This window comes from Moschus berezovskii, chromosome 12, assembly GCF_049115385.1.
Source record: "Moschus berezovskii isolate FMDL1 chromosome 12, NW_MosBer_1.0, whole genome shotgun sequence".
Lineage (NCBI taxonomy): Eukaryota > Metazoa > Chordata > Mammalia > Artiodactyla > Moschidae > Moschus > Moschus berezovskii.
Window position 1 is genome coordinate 56278040 of NC_142471.1, and position 24914 is coordinate 56302953.

General features: G+C 42.1%; 1 protein-coding gene and 1 pseudogene across 3 annotated transcripts in view; both read right to left on the reverse strand.

Moving 5' to 3' along the window:
- The window catches only part of ANKRD22 (ankyrin repeat domain 22), a 52573-nt gene extending 27998 nt beyond the window's left edge, over positions 1-24575 (reverse strand). The window contains exons 1-3 of one of the 3 annotated variants that reach the window (XM_055425148.2): positions 24247-24573; positions 4203-4394; positions 1853-1960 (exon numbers count right to left, since the gene is read on the reverse strand). In XM_055425148.2, the coding sequence (XP_055281123.1) occupies positions 1853-1960; positions 4203-4394; positions 24247-24267 (321 nt within the window). In that variant the 5' untranslated portion in view covers positions 24268-24573. Of the gene's footprint in view, positions 1-1852; positions 1961-4202; positions 4395-24246 lie in introns of all 3 variants that reach the window. The other 2 variants (XM_088842126.1, XM_055425147.2) reach the window with 2 other exon arrangements.
- Positions 19874-21829, reverse strand: LOC129555568 (RNA N(6)-adenosine-methyltransferase METTL16 pseudogene; annotated as a pseudogene).
- Positions 24576-24914: the final 339 nt, after the last annotated feature.

The window sequence follows — 24914 nt, forward strand, 5'->3', positions numbered from 1 at the left end:
CTTCCTCCAGCAGGCTTTCTCTGACCTACCTGTCCAAGCAACATCCCTCTCCATTGACCACTTCTGTGTACCAACTACCTCATGAGAATTTCATAAGTTTCTTTCACCGTCTGATTGAATGACTCATCCTTCACTGCCATCTTAACTTTTACGAGGACAAAGACCAAACCTGTTTGGTGCATCATTGTGTTCCTAATACCCAGCAGTGTTTGGCACATAAAAGGTTTATAATAAGTATGTGGAGAATGATTGAAAACGTGAATGAAATGAACTAGGCTCCTCAGAAATCCACTTTTCCTGCCTAGTCTTCTGAGATTCTGATCACAGGACACTTTGAGCATCCCCCCACCATTCCACTGTGCAGGGAGCATGGCTGTCCCTATTCAAGGGGGCGTGTCCTGGAGGTAAGGACACGCCCCCTTTATTGTTTAGGAAGCTCCATCCAGCTGTCTTCTCTTTGCAGTCCCCTCCCACCTCAATATCTGCCTTTCTCCTCCTGTCCTCTGATGAAACACAGTCCTTTCTGATCCCTTCCCAGATTATTTCCTCTCATGTCATTTATTCCTTATGCATCACAAATTTACAGCTTCAAGCCCCATGAGTTAATATAATACATGTACAATCAGAGCTGACTTATTCACTGTAATTCATCTTTTTTGCCCAGGCTCCAGCTTTAAACGTTGTACTGTTTTAGAGAGCAAGTTTGTGTGTCAACAAATTCTGAAACAGCCTGACCAATCATAGTTGAGACTTTTTCTTCATAATCTCTAAAAAGGCTTTGAAGTGAATGGCAGATTCTGCCCCCCACACACACACCAAAACTACAAATATTCAAATGCTGTGGACTAAATATACATTTTTAAGAACTTTTCGAGAGCATAAACAGATTATATGTTTGTCAGTGAATTATAGTTTTCCCTCTCTCATAAATCCAAGCATCAGAATCAATGTTACCATATTTAATTATAGTTCTTCAAAATTTATAACATTTAATTACTCAAGCAGATAATCACATTGCCTACTGGCAGAGTTTGTTCTGGAGCTTATGTTGACAAGAATAACTAACACCCATAGTCTATTAGCAAGAAGGGAGGGGAGTTGGTCACTTAACTGAAATAAATTCCATATATGTTGAGTCATCTCTCAAACATGGAACTTGCCAGAATAAGAATCAGATGGGAAAAAGTGAATGAGTCAGTGCAAATCTGTCACTCTATTTGGGAAAAAAAAAAAACTCAAGCTACATTTTCTACTCACAATATGACTGTATTCATATACCAACTGCATCTTTCTTTATGCAAGCAGATTACTGCACTCCAAAGATTCCTTCAAGCATGAATTAATCTACCAAGGGGAAAGGTGGGCTTCAGATTCTCTGTAAAGATCTCCTATGTTTGTAAGCTTCTGGTGCAAATCTCCTGGGATCTGTTTTTTTAATTCACACCAGGGTGGGTCCTAAAAGTCAGAAACTCAGAAAGATATGTACAGACTTCCACTCTCCTTCAGAAAAAAAGAGAGAGAGAAAATAAACAGTAAGGAGGGGATTTTTTAATATTTAGAATTTTTGCTTTTTCTTCAGAAGGTTCGTAATCAAAATTAACTTATTTTTCCAAATAAACATTGCATAGATTATTTTATCATTGATTGACTGACCTGGCTTCCTTTCTTCTCGCTTTACTTCAATCATCAGTTCAGTTCAGTTCAGTTCATATATGTTGGTAGTGCCATTTACAGAATACAGACCAAGAGCTTATTTTTGTTACCATTTTATTTACATCTCACCAGGGTAGCAAAACTGAATGACTCATGCTGATGATCTCTTACTCACTTACCTCACGAGTGTTGTACTCACCATGAGGAAATACCCGATAAGCAGGACAGGCATTAAGAGGATAATAAGTAGATAATCAAAGAAGGTAAATCTTTTCTTCACGGCATAATGCAAGCAGGTTCTCTGTTTCTAAAAAATTCATAAAAGGACTCTTCATTAATAAAACACTTTTTCAAAATTCAGGTTTTTAAATTGTAACATCAAAAAAGTTAGTCTGTGATTTTTATTTTTGTGCTACCCATGGCATCCTTTTCTGAAGAGTACATCTAACGAATAAACTCCGTTCTCCATTGACCAGAATATTGAACACAGTACAGTCTAAAGGAGAAGTTGGGCCACAAGAAGAAGACAGTAAATAAAATGTACATTTTACAAATTATCAAAAGATGGATTATCACACTCCGTTTGGGGGGGCGGATACACTGAGATATAAACAAAGGACTGAATTTAGTATGAAAATCTATAGTTACTCCTTAATCTGGGCTTTCCTGGTGACTCAGCAATAAAGAATTCACCTGCAATGCGGGAGGTGCAGGTTTGAAACTTGGGTTTGATCCCTGAGTCGGGAAGATCCCCTGGAGGAGGGCATGGCAACCCACTCTAGCATTCTTGTCTGGAGAATCCCCAAGGACAGAGAAGCCTGGCAGGCCACAGTCCATGGGATCAAAAGAGTCAGACATGACTTAGCAACTAAGTTACCACCACCACCCCTCCTTAACCATCAATGGTGCACACCAGAGCTTTTTGTTTGTTTGTTTTTAAGGATTCCGGTTAGGAGTCCTTACTCTTAACTCCTAGTTTAGGAGAACTTCCTGAAGGCAGTTCACAGACCTAAGAAATGAGAAAGCACCAGTTCAAATTATTAATGTATAAGAATTAATAATGGGGGAAAAGGTAACAGATTAAACCTTTAAAAAAAAACATTAAAAATATCTTTTAAATTGCAAACCAAATACCACTTCTCATAAAATCACTACTTAAGTATCCACTGAAGTCCTTTCCATGATCTCTATGAGCAGGCTGGCTCAGGTTCTCTGCCAAACAGAGCTCAGCTGCCTCCTCAGCTCATCCCAGTGTTGACAAACATCTCCCTCTCTCAGCTTCCTACCACCAAGCCTCCTGAGAGGGCATGAACCCAGACACATCCGTCTTGGCCACCCCCTCTCACCACAAGGCCACCCACCTGGTTCCTCAGCTGGGTGCTGGGGCAATCATGTCACACTCCACTAAACTGCCTATCTGTTAGATTCATCCCAGCCATGACTTGCTTTTAAACCCAACAACACAAAAAACAGGAAGCACAAACGAGAAAGTCCAGCAGCAATCCATTTTCTGATAATGTATTATTACTCCAAATGTGGACTTTGAAGTGACTTGGAAGGGGCAAGTGGGGCCTTGTGGGCTATTTTCTGTCATTGAGTGTACTTGAGAGGGTACTGGGCATTCACAATTATCACAAAGAGTGACTTACATTTACTCATGTCCTTTAAATGTCGGCTTTACTGTGATGCCAGTACTGGACATTCCCACTGTAAGGTCGGACCCTGGTGGTCTTCTTGGCTTCCCCTTCCCAGTGGCCATCTTGGCTCCTTCTTCCCCTCTTCATCTCCCGCCAGAGGTAAAAAGTCCCACCAAACCGCTGAGGAATCTCTGACGTAATAACCCTCTGCCGAGATCTACCCTCCTTCCTGACCTCCAGAGCGACCAACCCGGTCTCGCCACCTCGACTAGCTGACCACTCACAATCTCGCATTCCCGAGCTTTGCCTTATTTAGGCCTGTCCAGGTTATATGATGTCACTTCCTGCCCCAAAGACATAAAAACCTCACTCTGCCTTTGTGCGGGGCAGAACTCCTCGTGGCCATTCTTGAGGTCAGTGGGTTCTGCCTGGGAGCGCACTGCCAATAAAGCCTGTTACTTTCCCTTGGGGTCTGGGTTATTTCCTTACAGCTTGAGACGCCCGTTTTCGCGACCTTACACCCACTGGGTTCTGAAAGGATGTTCACAGCATCTCCTGTCTGGTTTCAAGTAGCCTCATGTTTGTTCTTTGCAAATTTCTTACTGAAATTCTTTTATTCCATAAGCAAATTATAGAATCTTCTGGAGATCAGAACATTGACATAGTAGACAAAAGTCTAAGTAATGAAATAGCAGCACCAGGTCAATACTTGCTCATGGAACTATACCTGCTCATGGGACTACGTTTTATTTTGCTTTTTAGCCTGATAGCATGGCTTCAGTAAGTGTCAGTCTCTCTAAAGTAAGGTCAAAAATTTTTTTGTTGATATTAAGAACTGCAAATAACAAGCAAATGACGTCCACTGCTTCCATGGGGCCAAGGAGAAAGGCATTACCATGGTCACAGCCTCACCTGGTTTTTGAGATTCACATCAGCATTTCTTCTCAGAAGGAAGGAAACAATTCTCATGTGCCCCCGCCTGCAAGCACAGATCAAGGGGGTGTCTCCATTAAAGCCGTCTTGGATGTTGATATAGTTGCCGTCTTCCCTCAGCCACCGCCACACTTGACCCAGGTCATTCTGATAGGCTGCCTGGCAGATGGGCTGAGGAGAGGTAAACAAAAGCAGATTTTGAAATATAGGAATAATTAAACTACAGAAAAAAAAAAAATCACCTGATACCTTGAAATTCAGTATTTTGGAACAGTTGTCCTCTGCTTTGTAGATGAGATCTTGGGTGTCCATTATGCCTAGTCTTAAGTCTAGGACAAGCATAAGTACACAAGGAACCTGTTATGATTTCTTAAATTGCTTGGCACACAGGCATGTTCATCCAAGACCAGCGAGTGAAAGAATGGATACAATATTACCAACTCAGTAAGGAAATCCTGTCAGGAAAGCAGGATTTTACTTAAAATGAAATCGGCCTATGGGAGGAGTTCAGGGCAGCTCCAAGTAATGGGTTAAAGACAGATGACCACTTGCCCCCTTCCCACACACCCCACCAAGGAGCTCTGCACAGTGGGAAAGACCTATTTCAGACAAATAATATACAAATAATGAATTATGTAATTAGGTGCAATTAGATGATTTTAATTTTATAAAACATTATAAAGAAACTGGCAAAGCATGATGGGAGTTTCTGAGCCTACCTAATCTTGCGTAATTTTCCCTCTCTGCTCTCCCTCTGAACTTCTCTGTTTTTTTCAATTTGTTATTGTTTAGTTGCTAAGTCATGTCAGAATGTTTTGCAACCCCATGGACTGTAACCTGCCAAGCTCCTCTGTCCATGAGATTTCCCAGGCAAGAATACTGGGGTGGATTGCTATTTCCTTCACCAGAGAGTCTTCCCAGGGATCAAACCCATGTCTCCTACACTGGCAGGTGGATTCTTTATCAGTGGGTCACCAGGGAAGCCCATGTTTAATTTCCCCATCAGGGCCTCAGCCCTTACTACCCCCTCGACAAAATAAACAAGCTAAACAAAACACTTTTCACCTCTCTCCTCACCTGGCTAACTTCTAGCTTATCCTTCACGTCATAACTTATTTTCACATTATCTAAGTCTTTGCTGACTGCAGCATTCCTTTACAGCAACTGGCATAATTATACCTCTTTTCTTATTTATAATTAATTGTGTGTTTCACACACACTGATTCACACCAGTGTGAATCAGGAGGTGTTGAGGCCACAGTGAGTGAGGGGAAGCACTGAAGCTCAGGCTAGAAATTCCACTTGAATAGAGACTACTTAATTCCATTCACCACAACAGCCCCAGAAAAGACTGTTGAATCTGATCATTAATAACCATTCAGGGATCAGTTTCATCCAGTGTTGGGCAGCACTGGGAACACAGTAGAAAAACATTAAATATTTTCAGATTTATTTTAATTAGACAGTATTAAAAAGCACTAAAAATACCTAGCACATGAATCATGCTTAATTTATGGAAGCTATCATTATCGCTTATGGGTTTCCCGGGTGACATTAGTGGTAAAGAACCTGCGTGTCAATGCAGAAGACATAAGAGACACAGGTTCGATCCCTGGGTCAAGAAGATCCCCTGGAGGAGGAAATGGCAACCCACTCCAGTATTCTTACCTGGAGAATCCCACAGACAGAGGAGCCTGGTAGACTGCAGTCCATGGAGTTGCAGAGAGTTAGACATAATTTAGTGACTAAAACAAGTATTAATTAAATTAATTTAGCAGTATCTGCCAAGAGGTAAAGAAATAGTGGTCAGAGAGGTTCCAAGAGAAGCCAGAAAAAGATATGGCCCAAATGCAAAGGAGGCAAAGGTTTTTTTAATTATAAAATTAAATTATTATGTCTAACAGACGGTAAAGAGCCTGGCCGCAATGCAGGAGGCGTGAGTTCCATCCCTGGGTCCAGAAGATCCCCTGGAGAAGGAAATGGCAACCCACTCCAGTATTCTTGCCTGGAAAATCCCATGAACAGAGGAGCCTGGAGGCTACATATAGTCAATAGGATCTCAAAGAAATGGACACGACTGAGTGACTACACTTTCACTCTCAACTTTTATTTAGACATCACACAGAAGTGAAAATTCTGAAAGAGATAGGAATACCAGACCACCTGACCTGCCTCTTGAAAAACCTGTACGCAGGTCAGGAAGCAACAGTTAGAACTGGACATGGAACAACAGACTGGTTCCAGATAGGAAAAGGAGTACATCAAGGCTTTATATCATCACCCTGCTTATTTAACTTATATGCAGAGTACATCATGAGAAATGCTGATCTGGAAGAAGCACAGCTGGGATCAAGATTGCTGGGAGAAATATCAATAACCTCAGATATGCAAATGACAACATCCTTATGGCAGAAAGTGAAGAGGAACTAAAGAGCCTCTTAACGAAAGTGAAAGAGGAGAGTGAAAAAGTTGTCTTAAAGCTCAACATTCAGAAAACTAAGATCATGCAATCCGGTCCCATCACTTCATGGAAAATAGATACTCCCACTTCATGGAAAATAGCAGAAACAGTGGCTGACTTTATTTTTCTGGGCTCCAAAATCACTGCAGATGGTGATGGCAGCCATGAAATTAAAAGACACTTACTCCTTGGAAGGAAAGTTATGACCAACCTAGACAGCATATTAAAAAGCAGAGACATTACTTTGTCAGCAAAGGTCCGTCTAGTCAAGGCTATGGTTTTTCCAGTAGTCATGTATGGATGTGAGAGTTGGACTACAAAGAAAGCTGATCACCGAAGAATTGATGCTTTTGAACTGTGGTGTTGGAGAAGACTCTTGAGAGTCCCTTGGATTGCAAAGAGATCCAACCAGTCCATCCTAAAGGAGATCAGTCCTGGGTGTTCATTGGAAGGACTGATGTTGAAGCTGAAACTACAATACCTTGGCCACCTGATGCGAAGAGCTGACTCATTTGAAAAGACCCTGATGCTGGGAAAGATTGAGGGCAGGAGGATAAGGGGACGACAGAGGATGAGATGGTTGGATGGCATCACCGACTCAATGGATATGGGTTTGGGTGGACTCCAGGAGTTGGTGATGGACAGGGAGGCCTGGTGTGCTGCGGTTCATGGTGTCGCAAACAGTCGGATATGACTGAGCGACTGAAATGAACTGAACTGAACAGAAGTGATTTGTTGGATGACTTGTTACAAGCAGATGAGAAAACAAGAGACTGGATCCAAACAGGAAAAGGAGTACATCAAGGTTGTATATTGTCACCCTGCTTATTTAACTTATATGCAGAGTACATCATGAGGAACGCTGGGCTGGAAGAAGCACAAGCTGGAATCAAGATTGCCAGGAGAAATATCAATAACCTTAGATAAGAAGATGACATCACCCTTATGGCAGAAAGTGAAGAGGAACTAAAAAGTCTCTTGATGAAAGTGAAAGAGGAGAGTGAAAAAGTTGGCTTGAAGCTCAATATTCAGAAAATGAAGATCATGGCATCTGGTCCCATCCCTTCATTGCAAATAGATGGGAAAACAGTGGAAACAGTGTCAGACTTTATTTTTTGGGCTCCAAAATCACTGCAGATGCTGATTGCAGCCATGAAATTAAAAGACGCTTACTCCTTGGAAGGAAAGTTATGACCAACCTAGATAGCATATTAAAAAGCAGAGACATTAGTTTGCCAACCAAGGTCCGTCTAGTCAAGGCTATGGTTTTTCCCGTGGTCGTGTATGGATGTGAGAGTTGGACTGTGAAGAAAGCTGATCGCCAAAGAATTGATGCTTTTGAACTGTGGTGCTGGAGAAGACTCTTGAGAGTCCCTTGGACTGCAAGGAGATCCAACCAGTCCATTCCTAAGGAGATCAGTCCTGGATGTTCATTGGAAGGACTGATGCTAAAGCTGAAACTCCAATACTTTGGCCACCTCATGCGACGAGTTGACTCACTGGAAAAGACTGATGCTGGGAAGGATTGGGGGCTGGAGGAGAAGGGGACGACAGAGAATGAGATGGCTAGATGGCATCACCGACTTGATGGACATGAGTTTGAGTGAACTCCGGGAGTTGGTGATGGACAGGGAGGCCTGGCATGCTGTGATTCATGGGGTCGCAAAGAGTCAGACAGGACTGAGCGACTGAACTGAACTGAACTGAACTGATACATGCTATCTTCACTAGGGGGCAGCTCGGAGTCATAAAAGCTCTGACAACAGACATCAGTCTGTCATCAAAAGGAAAAAACAGTCTGTCATGTTAGCTAGATTTAGCTGTTTGGGAAAAACCATTTCATTTTTTAAAAATTTAACCATAGACCTGTGAAACTTTGCCTCTTATCACTACTACTCACGGACTAGCGTTTGGGAAGTGATGGTCTCCAAAACTTAAAAACAGGTGGCTCTAGAGTTAATTTTTCTGTTAAAAAGTAAAGTGTTTTCCTAGTTTGGTTAGACATCCTATACGAATTGTTAATTTTTCTTTTTCTAAAATTTTTGTTGACAATATTTTAAAAGGTGGAGTTTTTCACGTAGTAATCTGGCTTTCCAGATTCTCTTAAAAATTCAAACATTTTAAGAGCCCACAATTCACACAGGATACCACACAAAGCTCCCTCTGATTAGGCTACTCAAAATCCTCATTGAGAATTAAATATGAGGAGGAAAGGAAAAGTGGACAGTTTTCCTGCAAGAGTTGCCCAGCGCCTTGGCGTGTTTTCTCAATCCCACTTGAGCAACTTTACTTACAATATTAACCTGACTTTATCTTTCAATCATTCCTAGGCTTCCTATATCCTAGACACACAGTTTCTGTGTTTAGCAATGTCTGCTAAAAAAAAAGTTTAAAAGTTTCAAGAAGGAAGATAGAATTTGAAAGTCAAGTGCAAGAAAAGATTGTTGGATCTGATCATTAATGACCATTCAGAGATCAATTTCCTACAGGCTTGGGCAGAAGGCAGATTATATGGGCCTGAGTACTTGGATTAAGAAGAATTAAAGAGTGTGCTCAGAGAGAAATTTGTGGCAAGTTTGGTGTGTGTGTACTCAGTCACTCAGTCATGTCTGACTCTTTGTGACCCACGTACTGTAGGCCATCAGGCTTCTCTGTCTGCGGAACTTCCCAGAAAAAAATACTGGACTGGGTTGTAAGTTTGGTAGTGAAAGCTAAGAGGGAGCCAGTGGGTACCCAGAGGGGAGTAGCAGGGTCCAGCCAAAGTTCTACCTCCCTTATAGACAAGGTGGTAGTTTCAAGTGGTTATAAATACAGGCACTGAAAGCAAAGTTTCTAGGTTCCAATCTCAGCTCTGCCATTTAACAACTGTGCTATTTGGACAACTGAAACAATTTGTGTTCAGTTTGTTTCTTCATTTAATAATCACGTCTTCTTTATTAGGTTACAAAAAAGATTAAGTGTGACTGTATAGATAAAACACATAGCTCAGATCTGACTCATAATAAACCCTCAATTAATATAAACTATACCCTTATAATTATTTTTTAAAAACATAAGAGCCAGTGAAGACGAGCAGAGATGGGTAGATAAATAATTACTGAAAGAGTAATGATGGGATAGAAAACAGAAGTCAAAGCATTAACCTTACTAAAGAGAATGACAATTTGGTGCTAAGGAAATTTGAACAGTTTGATTCAAAGCAATGGAGAAAGATAGTCAAGATACAGAGAACTTTATATTAGCTGAATTTTTTGCCAGAAAATCTGAGGTTTGACCTTCATGCTTTATGCTAACATGTTTTTCTCATAAATAAATATAGACATGCTGCTGCTGAGTCACTTCAGTCGTGTCCGACTCTGTGTGACCCCTTAGACGGAAGCCCACCAGGCTCCCCCATCCCTGGGATTCATACTCAATAAATAGCAATTATGTTTAAATAGATGAATGGGTTAATGATGTAGAGGAGCAAAATTTGATACCCCGAAATGTGTTTCTTTGGCATGAGGACTAATTTAGGCTGGTTATTTTTAAGAAACTGAAGGCTCAGAAAGTCTTTCTTTTTACCTCCCACTTAGTTACCTGAAGAATTTAGATAAAAGGGCCTATTATGATTCTTTGCCATGTGTATGAAAGTCACTCAGCTGTATCTGACTCTTTGCAAAACAATGGACTGTACAAAAAAAGTCCATGGAATTCTCCAGGCCAGAATACTGGAGTGAGTAGCCTTTCCCTTCTCCAGGGAATCTTCCCAACCCAGAGATTGAATCCAGGTCTCCTGCATTGCAGGCAGATTCTTTACCAACTGAGTCACAAGGGAAGCCCAAGAATACTGGAGTGGGTAGCCTGTCCCTTCTCCAGGGGATCTTCCCAACCCAGGAATCAAACCAGGGTCTCCTGCATTGTAGGTGGATTCTTTACCAACTGATGTTAGGCATTTCTGCAAAGAAGACATATAGATGGTTAGTAGGAACAAGAAAAGGTGCTCAACATAACTAATTACTGTGCGTGCTAAGTTACTTCAATCGAGTCCAACTCTTTGTGACCTGCTGTTCATGGGATTCTCTAGGCAGGAATACTGGAGTGGGTTGCCATTCCCTACTCCAGGGGATCTTCCTGACCCAGGGATTGGAGCCAAGTTTCTTGTGTCTCCTACATTGCAAGCGGATTCTTTACTGCTGGGAAGCCCCATCACTAATTATTGAAGGAGGGGTAAACTGGGGAATTGAAACTGACATATACACACTGCTGCTGCTGCTGCTGCTGCTAAGTCACTTCAGTCGTGTCCGACTCTGTGTGACCCCACTGACGGCAGCCCAGCAGGCTCCCCTGTCCCTGGGATTCTCCAGGCAAGAACACTGGAGTGGGTTGCCATTTCCTTCTCCAATGTGTGAAAGTGAAGTCGCTCAGTCATGTCCGACCCTTAGCAACCCCACAGACTGCAGCCTACCAGGCTCCTCCATCCATGGGATTTTCTAGGCAAGAGTACTGGAGTGGCTTGCCACTATATATAAAATAGATAACTAGAAAGGACCTGCTGTATAGCACAAGGAGCTCTACACAATGCCCAGTAATGACCTATATGGAAATAGAAGCTAATGCCATTTGCAGCAATATGGAACTAGAGATCATCATACTAAGTGAAGTAAGTCAGAAAGAGAAAGACAAATACCATGTGATATCACCTACATGTGGAATCTAAACTATGGCCCAAATGAACCTATCTATAAAATAGCAACAGACTCATAGACTATTGGTTGAGATCAGACTTGTGGTTGCCAAGGGGGTGAGGAGAGGGAGAGGGATGGACTGGGAGTTTGGGGTTGGTAGGTGCAAACTATTACATTTAGAAGGGATAAACAACAAGGTCCTACTGTATAGCAGAGGAAACTATATCCAGTCTCCTGGGATAAACCGTAATAGAAAACATATTTAAAAATAAGAATATATGTGTATGTAAAACTGAATCACTTTGCTATACAGCAGAGATTGGCACAACATTGTAAATCAACTATAATTTAAAAAAAAAAAAAAAAAGGCCTGTTCCAGAATACAGCTATCACCAGAGATCTCTGCAAGGAATATGGGGAAAACTCAGCAAAACCTAAAGATCTTTGTGTCCCACTGTTTCTGCAGGCCCAGCAGACATCCATCTACCAAATGTTTGCTTTTTCATCTTTTTAAAGAAAAGTGTTTATTTTTGTTTTTTTGGCTGCACCGGGTCTTATTTGTGGCATGTGGATCTAGTTCCCTGACCAGGGATCGAATCTGAGCCCACGGCATTGGGAGCATGGAGTTTTAGCCACCGGGAAAGTTCTCTGCTTTTTTGTCTGCATGAATTGCCTTCCTCCCCTTTGAAGTCTCAAATCACTACCCCGACATCCTCTTCATAATTTGCTGAAGATGGTATTTAACGTGAGGGTTTCAGCCATTTTGGCGAGCTACTCAGTTTTCCTGGGTCTCTCTCATGTAAACATGTTATCAAACTTTTGATTGATTTCCTCCTGTTTATCTTCCTCAGTTCAGTTCAGTTCAGTCGCTCAGTCGTGTCCGACTCTTTGCGACCCCATGAATCACAGCACACCAGGCCTCCCTGTCCATCACCAACTCCCGGAGTTCACTCAAACTCATGTCCATCGAGTCGGTGATGCCATCCAGCCACCTCATTCTCTGTCGTCCCCTTCTCCTCCTGCCCGCAACCTTTCCCAGCATCAGAGTCTTTTCCAGTGAGTCAACTCGTTGCATGAGGTGGCCAAAGTATTGCAGTTTCAGCTTTAGCATCAGTCCTTCCAATGAACATCCAGGACTGATCTCCTTTAGAATGGACTGGTTGGATCTCCTTGTAGTACAAGGGACTCTCAAGAGTCTTCTCCAGCACCACAGTTCAAAAGCATCAATTCTTCGGCGATCAGCTTTCTTCACAGTCCAACTCTCACATCCATACATGACCACGGGAAAAACCATAGCCTTGACTAGACGGACCTTGGTTGGCAAAGGAATGTCTCTGCTTTTTAATATACTGTCAAGGTTGGTCATAACTTTCCTTCCAAGCAGTAAGCGTCTTTTAATTTCCTGGCTGCAATCAGCATCTGCAGTGATTTTGGAGCCCAAAAAAATAAAGTCTGACACTGTTTCCCCTGTTTTTCCATCTATTTCCCATGAAGTGATGGGACGAGATGCCATGATCATTGTTTTCTGAATGTTGAGCTTCAAGCCAACTTTTTCACTCTCCTCTTTCACTTTCATCAAGAGGCTTTTTAGTTCCTCTTCACTTTCTGCCATAAGGGTAGTGTCATCTGCATATCTGAAGTTATTGATATTTCTCCCGGAAATCTTGATTCCAGCTTGTGCTTCTTCCAGCCCAGCGTTCCTCATGATGTACTCTGCATATAAGTTAAATAAGCAAGGTGACAATATACAGCCTTGACGTACTCCTTTTCCTATTTGGAACCAGTCTGTTGTTCCATGTCCAGTTCTGACTGTTGCTTCCTGACCTGCATACAGGTTTCTCAAGAGGCAGGTCAGGTGGTCTGGTATTCCCATCTCTTTCAGAATGTTCCACAGTTTATTGTGATCCACACAGTCAAAGGTTTTGGCATAGTCAATGAAGCAGAAATAGATGTTTTTCTGGAACTCTCTTGCTTTCTCCATGATCCAGCAGATGTTGGCAATTTGATCTCTGGTGCCTCTGCCTTTTCTAAAACCTGCTTGAACATCTGGGAGTTCACGGTTCACATATTGCTGAAGCCTGGCTTGGAGAATTTTGAGCATGACTTTGCTAGCGTGTGAGATGAGTGCAATTGTGCGGTAGTTTATGAGTTATCTTCCTCATGCCCATCTAATTCGCAGATCAGCCAGAAGAAGAGGAAGTGTACATGTCTGGCCTCAAAAATAGTCAAGAGCTGGGTGTTAGAAGCCCACCTCTGTCCCAATTTGTATCTCACCTTTTCAGGTTTCCCTGGTGGCTTAGAGGGTAAAGAATCCACCTGCCAATACAGGAGACCGAGATTCAGTCCCTGGGTTGGGAAGATCCCTTGGAGAGGGGAATGGCAAACCCATTCCAGTATTCTTGCCTGGAGAATTCCATGGACAGAGGAGCCTGGTGGGTTACAGTCCATGGGTTTGCATTTTTAGTAACATGGAAGAATCTGAGCTGCCTGCACCATTATAGATTCTCTAAAAGCAAAGTTTCTCCCACCACTTCCATTCTCATTATTGCTTCCCTTTAAGTGTAGAGTATCTTCCTTAACTGTCAGTCTAAAGAAAGATGATGTGGAACTCGGTCTTGATAAGTTGCTTATTAACCACCTCCATGCTGAAGATCCACTCATTTAAAATGTTCCCTGGGACTTCCCTGGTGGTCCAGAAGTTAAGACTCTGCACTCCGAATGCAGGAAGCACAAGTTTGATCCCTGGCTGGGTAACTAAGATCCTGCATGCTACATGGCATGGCAAAAAAGGTGTGTGGGGGGTGGGGGGGAATGAAAATGTTTCCTAACAACTTCTGAGACGGATGAGTGGCTTTTGATGCAACATGGTTCAGGTAAAGAGCCTGTGTATTAACGAAATGTCTTCCCAGAAGTCGAGAAAGCATTTTCTTCCTCTTCAATTCAGGAAATCTTCCGTTCCGTTCCGTCGCTCAGTCGTGTCCGACTCTATGCGACCCCGTGGACTGTAGCCTACCAGGCTTCTCCATCCATGGGATTCTCCAGGCAAGAATACTGGAGTGGGTTACCGTTTCCTTCTCCAGGGGATCTTCCCGACCCAGGGATCGAACGCGGGTCTCCCGCATTGGAGGCAGACGCTTTAACCTCTGAGCCACCAGGGAAGCCCAATAATGAAGGTTTAATTTTATTTGTACAATAAATCTGAAGACTTTCCTTCTGATGATTCCTTTCTTCACATACTGTGACTTAAACTTCTTAGTAAATTCTTTCCTTCAGACAAATCAAAAAGAGGCACAAGGTGTTTTTGTTGTTGTTTTTTGTTTGTTTGTTTTTTGTCTTTAGGTCCACTAGCCTTTATGTTATGTGAAGGATAGCCTCAGCAGTAGTTGGGTTATAAGGAGAAGTAGCAGTGAAGGGGAAATCAAGGCAAGGCACACATTTATCTATTTTCCATTCTTTCTCCAACAAAGATCCTCTTGAGAATGTGATGTTTTCTTCATCTCCAGAAAGTTAAAGAAGCATCATTACCACACTTGAGATTGAGAAGCCCTGCGGTCAGTGATGAGGACCAGGAGAAGGCAAAGGCTTGTTTGAGGAGAAGGGCCAGAGGAAGCATCGGTTCTAACTGCTAGATTTAGCAAATCAGAAGCCCTGTATCTCCACACCAGCTCAGACCACCAAAGAAGTAAGTGCAGAGCTTTGAGGGGGAGGTAGGGTCAAGGCAGGAGATAGATGGGCCCCAGTCTGAACAGCTGGAGTGTCTTCCCTGTGGACCGATACTCCAAAATAGCTGGAGCAAGAGAGGAGCTGAGCCCTACCCAGGTAAGAGATAAAAGGTCACATATTCCTCATTCTCGAAGGCAAGGAGACCTTCCAGATGACACATGTGCAGAAAGACTCCTTGAAGGTCCAAAAGGGAGGCAGCATCACCTCATAGTAAGGGATGTCAACTTTCCATAGGCCTCTTTGCTAGACTCCATCTTGGCTAAGAGACACATGCACACTCTTAGGAGGATCCTGGGATGCACCGAATACATCAGAACCAAGCAAAGCAAGGTGAATGGCCAAAGGAAACCCAGAAGAAATGTCCCATAAAAGTAATTCAAGCTACCACGAGGACAGCACTGTCTCTCTCTGAGCTGGCCTGTGTGTCTTTCCGTATGGACTGTTTTTCCTCCTAGTAAACACTTTACTTGCTTCACAACTTTCCATCTCTACGTGGAAATTCATTTCCTCACAGCTGCGGGGCCAGGGCCTTGTCACCAATCACTGGTCCCTGTTGGTCTGGTGGCCAGAATTTGACACTCTCACTGCCATGGCCCGACATCAGTCTCTGCCAGGAGCTGAAACTCTGCTTCAAGCTGCTACAGGTCGAGACCACCAGAGATTAGTATCACACTTCCTGCTTCCTGTACTCCGGGACTTTCTGCCAAACAATGGCTGCCCAAGGGTAGGGAGGACCATGTTAAACTGACATTATTTAGGATCACTGGAGCAGCGACGACAAAAAGCAAATCAATCCTGAGTCAGATTCATTAATCTCTAAATTCTAGGCTTCCCTGGTGGCACAGTGGTGAAGAACCTGCCTGCCAACGCAGGAGATACAAGAGATATGAGTTCAGTCCCTGGGTCAGAAAGATCCCCTGGAAAAGAAAATGACAACCCACTCTGTATTCTTGCCTGGAAAATCCTAGGGATAGAGAAGTCTGATGGGCTACAGCCCATAGCGTCACAAAGGGTCAGACACAGCTTGAGCACAAGCAAGCACAAATTCTGAATAGACAATAAAACTTCTTATTGCCTGTACCTAGATGAACTGCTCTCACCAGCGTGCCTTGCATTTACTGCTCAGTCATTCCAATCGGCCCAGCTTCCCATGCTTCAGAGTCTCCACACATACATCCTCTGTCCAGGACACTATCCCCAAGACTAGACTGTAAGATTGATTCATTTTCCCCAGAGTTTAGCTCAAATGTCCCTATCTCAGAGAAGCCTTTCAGGTCAAATCTAATTCCATATATACACCCCTCTCAGATACTCTTTCTTTATCCTGTTGCTTCCTTACTTCCTCTTTTCCCTACATATAATTCTTTTTTTTTTCAATTTGTATATTCATTTCACATTGGTAGCTCCAAGAGGTCCAGACCCACTTTTATTTTTTTTTATCACTATGTACCAGGAACTAGGATGTGCCTGGAATGTAGTATGTGATCAATAAATATTGTTAATTAAACAAATAGATGACTGAGTGCATGAATAAATATTTATTAGCACTTAGTTCTGGTTTCTGCTCATACATTGAAGTTATCATTTCCTCTTTGAAAAGTGATTTAGTACCTTATTATCATTCGTAAAATACTTAAAATATACAAGGAAGGAATCAAGAAATCAACTGGGTGCTCTTTGGTGCTCTTTTTAAATACATAATGCCAAAATTTCACAAAGGGAGCAATATACAAACAAAGAAGATACAGTTTGCAAAATTATGAGGGAGGATTTTTTTTTTTTCAGCTGCCTTTGCTTCTCCTTTTACCTCATCTGGAATGACACAGTGTTTCATGCTGAACTGGATCTCACCCAGCCCTGTTGTTTTATGTGTATCAAAACTGTAACCTGGAGAGGTTAAATGATTTCCTGTAAGGGCCGAGAGTTTCCGACATGATGGGGACTAAATTCCAGGTCTTCTGGATTTCCATTCCAATGGCCTTTCCACTCGTTACATCTCTCTTTCTCTCCCCACTGAGCTTTCCTCTTCAGGGGTACCAGCTCTCCCAAAAGCCCTGCTCAGCTGAAATTGCTTTCTCTGGACACTGTTTATTTCAATATGATCCCGTTTTTCCTTAAACCATATGCTCTTTTTCTATGGCATCATGTTCCTATCTGAAAAATAGATTCATTTCTAAAACATTAACACTAAGAGTGTGTGTGTGTGTCTGTAAGCACCTCTGTTCATAGGTAATTTTAACATTAAACTTTCCTAAGTTTAAAGGGCTACATCATTTATCATATGATTCTCCAGATATTCCTCTTAGGGCCTGATTCCCCAGCTGACAAGTATAAGAGCTTAGAGAAAATTCTATAGGTCTCCTAAGCACAAATTCTTGAGCTCTTTAAGTTTTTATACATATTCCTGCTTTCTAATTTTTGTTTTGCAACAATACTTTCCAGTGCAACACTTCTATTCAGCTGAGAGTAAGATGTACCTCACTGGCACCTGGATTTAGTACCCTATGCTTCTAATGGAAAGAGCCATAGTGTGTCTTCATGGGGAGCAGAGTGGTTAAGACCAGCTTCTTTATAGAGAGTGACATGCCTGTTTAGACAGCTTTAGGGAAAGAGTTCAGCAGGTTCACCAGCAGGTAAGCAGAATTTCCCTGAATGTACACAGGTCTCTAGCCAGTAAATATTCTTTAGTTGCATAACTCTGAGCAGGTACCTGAAACTGTCTTTGCCTCATGTGTGCATGTGTGCTAAGTCGCTTCAGTCGTGTCCGACTCTGTGCAAACGTGTGGACTGTAGCCCACCTGGCTCCTCTGTCCATGGGATTCTCCAGGCAAGAATACTGGAGTGGGTTGCCATGCGCTCCTCCAGGGGATCTTCCCAACCCAGCGAAGGAACTTGAATCTCTTACATGTCCTGCATTGGCAGGCACAGTCAGGCACATAATAAATCCAAAGTACATGTTTGCTATTATTGTAAATAGTATGAACAGATATGTGTGATAAGGGTTTAAATGAACCAGCCCTGTTTAAGAGTCCGGCTTGTGTAACTGGGGGTGATCACGCCAAGCCCAGGTTCTCTCCTGAGCTCTGAGCATATCCCCAACTGTAGGCGTTAGGAGGGACTCTGGGACGACCTCTCATTCCCTCCTTCTATTTTTAAAAAAATTTTATTGGAGTTTAATTGATTTACAGTGTTGTGTTAGTTTCTCCTTCTTTCTTAAAAATATGTTAGAAACAATTTAAATGTCCATCAGTGAATACGTGGATAAAGAAAATGTGGTACATCTATATCTACAATGGAATATTATTCAGCCATAAAAAGGAACAAATTTCTTTTACCATTTGTAACAACATAGATGGAGGAGGAAATGGCAACCCACTCCAGTATTCTTGCCTGGAGAATCCAAGTGTCTGGTGGGCTACAGTCTATGGGGTTGCAAAGAGTCAGACACGACTGAAGCAACTTAGCAGGGGCTCATAGCAAAGATGGACCTTCAGGGTATTATACTAACTGAAGTATGTCACACAGAAAAAGATAAATACCAGATGCTCTAACTTTTATGATGTGATTAGTTGCTCAGTCATGTCTGACTCTTTGCGGAATCTAACAACAACGAAAGACGACAAACAAGCACACACACACACACACAAATGCACACATGAATATTGAGAATAGATTGGTGGTTGCCTGAGACAGAGGGAAGGAAGTGGAAGGTGGGGGAAATGGGTAAAGGAAGTCAAAAGGTGCAAATTTCTAGTTATAAAATGAGTAAGTCATTGGGATGCAATGTAAGGCTGGTGACTATAGTTAATAACAGTACAGTTCTTGCTTGAAAGCAATTAGGGGAGTGGATCCTAAAAGTTATCATCAAAAAAAAAAATGTTTTTCTAGAACTTCCCTGGTGATCCAGTGGTAAAGACTCCAAACTTCCAGTGCAGGGGTGGGGTTCAAACCCTGATCAGGGAGCTAAGATTCCACATACCACATGGCCAAAACAAAATTTTTTTTAATTCTAACTACATATAGTGGTGGATGTTAACTGGACTTATTGTGGTGATCATTTTGCAATATATACAAATATTGAATCATAACTTTATACACCTAAAACTAATTTAATGTTACATCAGTTATATCTCAATAAATATATATATATGCTAGGTATTAATACAAATAGATATTAATATAAAATAGCATGACTATTAGCAATGCAAGACTCTAAAGAGTAGCAGAATACACACCCCAATTGTCACCTCTTAATGTAACAGTTATTTTGAGGTAAAAGCAACTGAGAAAAAGTAGATTAAAAGATTGTTCTCTGCCCTCCTATTTAACTAAAAGCAGGATATAAATTTGTGAAGGTGTCTCCCTTCTGTCTCTACCAGGAAACACAAAATTACCTTTGTCAGTCCAGAGAAGGCAACAAAACAATCTACAGAAACTAGCTCTCATCTTCCATTAGCTATCTTATGTATTTGCCTTCCCTCAATTTTCTGCCTTAGGAACTCAAAGTTCTTTTCCTTCCATCTTGCCACTGATCTACAAGCTCATTGTTCTTTTGTTAAGATGCTTTGTGAGCCCAAGTTATAAGTACCTCTTTGAGTCACTCAGAGTAGTATCATTTGATTCTGAGTTGCATGAAAATAACTTTTATCCTATCACTACCTTAGTGAAGTGAAAGTCACTCACTTGTGTCCGACTCTTGTGACCCCATGGACTATAGCCCACGAGTTTCCTCTGTCCATGGGATTCTCCAGGCAAGAATACTGGAGTGGGTTGCCATTTCCTTCTCCAAAGGTGATCAGCTTAAGTCAGGTTTAAAACCCTTAAGAGTTTACCAATGGCATTTTGTTGATGCTGATCACCACAATTCTTTATCTGAACTACCATACTACAATGCCCTGTGTTTTTGTTGTTTTTTTTTAAGGAGGCGGGTGTTTAAAAATGGACTCATTTGTTGGTTTTTTAAGACAATTCCACATAATGTTACCAGTGGGCTAATGATGGAATTCAGCTTGCCATCCCCCTAGGCCACTCTTCAAAACAAGCTGCTTTATAGAACTTTCCCAACTGGGCAAGAATTTTGGAGTTAACTAGCAACAAGCCTAAAAATTTGGTTACATATATAAGTACAAAGCTGGTTCATCAAATCCTTGTTCTGGCCCTCGAGCCAGTGCATTTCAACTAAGGCGTCATCTACCTCCTTCTTAACGTTTATCAGACACTTGAATAAGTAACATCCAGCCACTCCTTGGAGATGGTTCCCTTTTTCAGACACTGGGCTGCTGAAGGGCTCAGGAGCCTCGTGGTCCTGGGCTCTGTTACTACAGCCTTTACAACCTTCCAGAACCTCCATGTCCCCCTTTTCCTCACTCCTTTCATCCTCCGTGGGTTCTGGGTTTTCCTTCTGGGAAAGCGAGTCCTGGCTGGGGCCATGGCGCCCCCGCAGTGGCAGACTCGCCTTCTGGTGGAGCAGGGCCCCCCAGGGCACTCTCTTGGGGGCCCTGGGCAACATTCTGGCTCCTGCCAGACTCTTTGGGGGGAGACTTTTTCTCTTCCAAGGCTTCAATCACGTTCTTGGGAGCTAGGGGCACTTTCAGTTGTCTCACACCATCTCTTTTCTTCCTCAAGTGAATCCAGGTGTTTTCTATGGCTTTTAGGAAAAGGCTGATTTCCTCCTTTCCACAGGGAACTCGTTTATGCTGGACCTTTAGATCAGTGAGGATTTTTTCAATCCATGTTGTCACAACTGTGATGCCTTCCACTGTCTCAGGGCCCAGAGATGACACTTTTGAGGGCTAGTTCTTTCATCACAGACCCCAGGACTACAAATGTAATGGGCTTCCTTGGCTTCTCTAGTTTTCTTCACTTACTGGGTGGTGATGGTACTGTTACATCATCATAAAAACTCCAAGCCAAAGCCCATCTCATTGTCCAACCCTGGCAGAATTCCGTATAGGTGACTTTAGGAACCTCTTGTATGCAAAGTTCTTCCTTCAGAGAAGCCAGGCTGCATTTCTTTCCCAGCATACAGCTATACCGTCTTAATCTTTTTTTAAGCTGTAAACTGTCATGTCCTTTTAACAAACTCTAATTCACCTCCTTCTGCCATGATCTCTGTGATTCCTCCTGTATTTACAGAACTGGGTGGGGGTCTTCGAGGATTTCGAGAATTACTCCTCTGGCTTCCAACTGATGGGCAAAAAAAGGGAGGGTTGCACATGCAAAAGTCATAAATTATCTCAGATTCTTCTTTAAGAGCACCCATCAGGAGTGTCTTCTGTGGTATTTTAACCACTTTTATAAGATCAGATAAGTTATTCTGCTCCACATTCTTCTTTGCGTAGTTGAAGCACATATCATCTACTTTTGTTGCAAGGAAATACCAGCCACTTAAGGTTGTTCCAAGTAAAGGATAGATGCAGGATGCCCCAGTACCTATGTCAATTCCTCTTCAGAGGGTACTTTTGTCAGAGTTCTGATGACCGATCAGATCTTCTACCCAGTGAATATAGTTGAGTTTCAAGGAATTGTAGGAATCAGTCTCTCCAGCAAATATCAATAGAAGGTCCAAAATCTTCCCTTAGCGGAGTACAAGTCAGAGCTCTGACTGCTTCGGGGTCTTTAAAATTAAGACTCAATCTTCTATTCATATTTATCTGAACATGCTGCTTAAAATCTGGATATTTGGTTGCCAGATATGCAAAGTCAGGTTTGTCCTTGGATCTATTTCTTGCATGCATTGATTTACTCAGAGCCATCTCTGAAGTCGAAGTTCCTGCCAGATGACTAGTATAATGTGGACCCCTACAACCCCACAGTCTTAACCACCCGCTACGTGAAGATCCTAAAACGTAGACGTTACGCTCCCAGTGCGGGGCCATCTTGGGCCATTCAGCTCCAGTTGCTACCTTATTGCCTGCCTTATCAGTAAGCAAAGGATGTCAAAGTCAAAAAGGCTGCAGCCACCTCTGACCATCAAAGGTGACCCGGTGAGCCCTGAGGAAACTCAGGAAGAAAACAAAGAATAACCTGCCATCTAGAAGCCAGCAGATTGAGGCCGCTCCCTACAGTGAGCCCTGAGAACACTCAGGATGTGAAAACCAGGGTACAGGCCCCAGATAGCTGAGATGCATATCAAAGAAATGATTTCAGTGAGCCCAGACTCTGGCCTCTTTCCGTACATGGAAAAGCACTAAATTCTTTAGCTTGAGCTATCTAGCTTTCTTTTGTTAATAGTAATCTTTTGTTCCTAACACTTGCCCTTGCTTGCAAAGCTCCTCTATATCCTGGCTTCCCCTTCACCTCCTTGGAGCAGTTTTCTCAAGGTTACTTGAAATGTTGCTTTCTGGGCTTGAGATCCTCAGAGTGTCTGCTGAATAAAACATAACTCTCAACTTTTAGGTTGTACATGTGTTTTTCAGTCAATACTATCCCTGATTCAATATTAATTATGAGCTTTGAATAATTACCTATGAGTTTCTGGGTAAGTTAACGTCTTTTAGGGATGTGTGTAAGCATGTGATGTGTGTGTATGCATGTGGTTGTTGTATTTGCTTTCAAATATCACAGTGAATGCCACATTGCTTTGTCCTCAATATATCTGAAAAGTGAACCACTCATTCTGCTTCTGAGGATATTCTCATTGATACTGCTAAGTAACTCATTGTCTTGCCTTGCCTTGCCTTGACTCAACCACCTGCCACGTCAGCAGGCCATTAACAATTACACTGCTCACACAGAGATTTCTGTAAGTAATTATTCCTGGGGCCTAAACTGCAGTCTGGTCTTCCCTGTTGGTTCAGTTAGTAAGGAATTTGCCTGTAATGCAGGAGACCTGGGTTTGATCCCTGGGTTGGAAAGATCCCTTGGAGAAGGGAATGGCTAAAACTACAGTCTGGCTTCTCACAGCTGTGGTCCTGGCCTGGCAGCATTACCTTAGGCCCAGCCAGACCTGCAGAATAATAATCTATATTTGAACAAGATGTTTGAGTGACTTGTATGCACATTAAAATTTGAAAAGCACTGGCCTAAAGCAGTGTTTCTCTCCCAAGAGATGGTAAGCTGATCACCTACATCAGGATCACTTGAGAGGCTCCTCTGCAACGCAAGTTTTTGGACCCTACCCCAAACTGAGTGAAACAGACTCTCTGGGGTGGGGGCCCTTGAAACTGCATTTTCAGCAAGTTCCTCTCCCCAGCGCTTAGGCAATCTAGGATTTAAGAAAAGCCAGAGTAGCATTTTAGAATATTATACGTGTTGACACTTTCATCTATGTGAGTTTTTCACCAGCCTAAAGTCCCTGGGCAAGACTAGAAATATAAACTAATTAAAGAACAAGTTGACTACAGAAACACACACCCACAACTGGCACTAGACAAAACTGCCAACACTGAGAAACTGCCTTTAGTAATAGATGAACCACCCAAAGAGGTTCTACTGAGTGTCTGCAAGGAAATGCAGACAGGCTATTTGTGTCAGAGAGGAGAGGGAGCAAATCATGAATAATAACATTATTTCCTCTCTTGGACTCATGTTTAAACATCACTCTCTTGTTCTGCTTTAAAACATTAGTAAAGCTCTATTTGATTCTAACTGGTTACTCTCAATATAGGGAAAAGTATTTCTGTATCCATCGGATGTGAAAAGAAAAATATCAAAATACATTCTGTTTTTATCTGTCTTCTATATAGACACAGGCTTTATTAGTAATTGCTGGAGGTGAATTTCCTTTCAAATACCAAGAAGAAAGGGGTTACTCTGTATTATACAAACAGTTCCATAAAAGAACCAGGCTATATTTTGTCTGTTCAGAAAATTCAGCTGAGGTCAATTTTTACTTATCCCCTGGGTATTTGACATCAGAAAACACAACTCCATTAACTCCATCTTCATAAACTTCATTTTATGGATCCAAAGTACCCCCATAAACATCTGGACATCATGATGTGTACCCACTATGGCTCTGTCTAGCTAAAGTTTTAGAGCTGAAAAATAATATTGCCTTAAAATATTAAACATATCAAAAAGACTAGCACACAGGACCTTGTTTCAACTTAATGCTCTTACAGAAAGTTAGAAGAAAAGGAGACATATTAACAGTGATAGGAAGTTCCATTTGAAAAGCAGGAGCCAATCTTAACACCCTGGGAATCTTGTTTCCAGAGAACTTACATACCTCAGAGTATAGGATTCCCATACTGGTCCTTCAAGGATTTACTTCACCTCTACAGCTTCTTGAATCTTCTTGAGGTATTTCCAGTTAATATCCAAATCCTTCCCAGTCCAGAGAAAGGTCTCTAGAAGCCCAGGTCGGTCAGTGGTAAGTTGTTTCTTCCCACACCAGTGAGTATTCTTCCAGCAGCCCAGGCAGCAACACACCTTCTAGTGAGCCCAACCCAGTGAAACAAGGGCATTGGTTTACCATGTAATGAATGACCCGAGTCCTGCATCATCTAATGTTACAACCCCGAGGAACCGGTTTCTGAGTCATATCTACTCTGCCAGTGGTGACATGTGAAAAGAAGGAAGCAGAGTTGAAGAGGGAAGGAAAGTTCTCACAGGGGCAGGAAGGACTCAGGGCTCAAAATGGGGTACTGGGTTTGGGACATTTCCTATTGAAATCTGGTTTTCAGTGGCTATTGAGAAAGGCTAAGTGCAAACAAACTCATTTGTTAGAATAATATATGTCGGCACAGGACTTGACCTTTGTGAAAAATCAACTTTAAAACTAATGGATTTAGTTTTCTGTATTCACAGATAAGTTTGTTTAATATTCCTTATGTTTTAATAGAAACTAAAATAATAAAGCCAATTTGTGAGCTATACTATTTTATATACATAAAT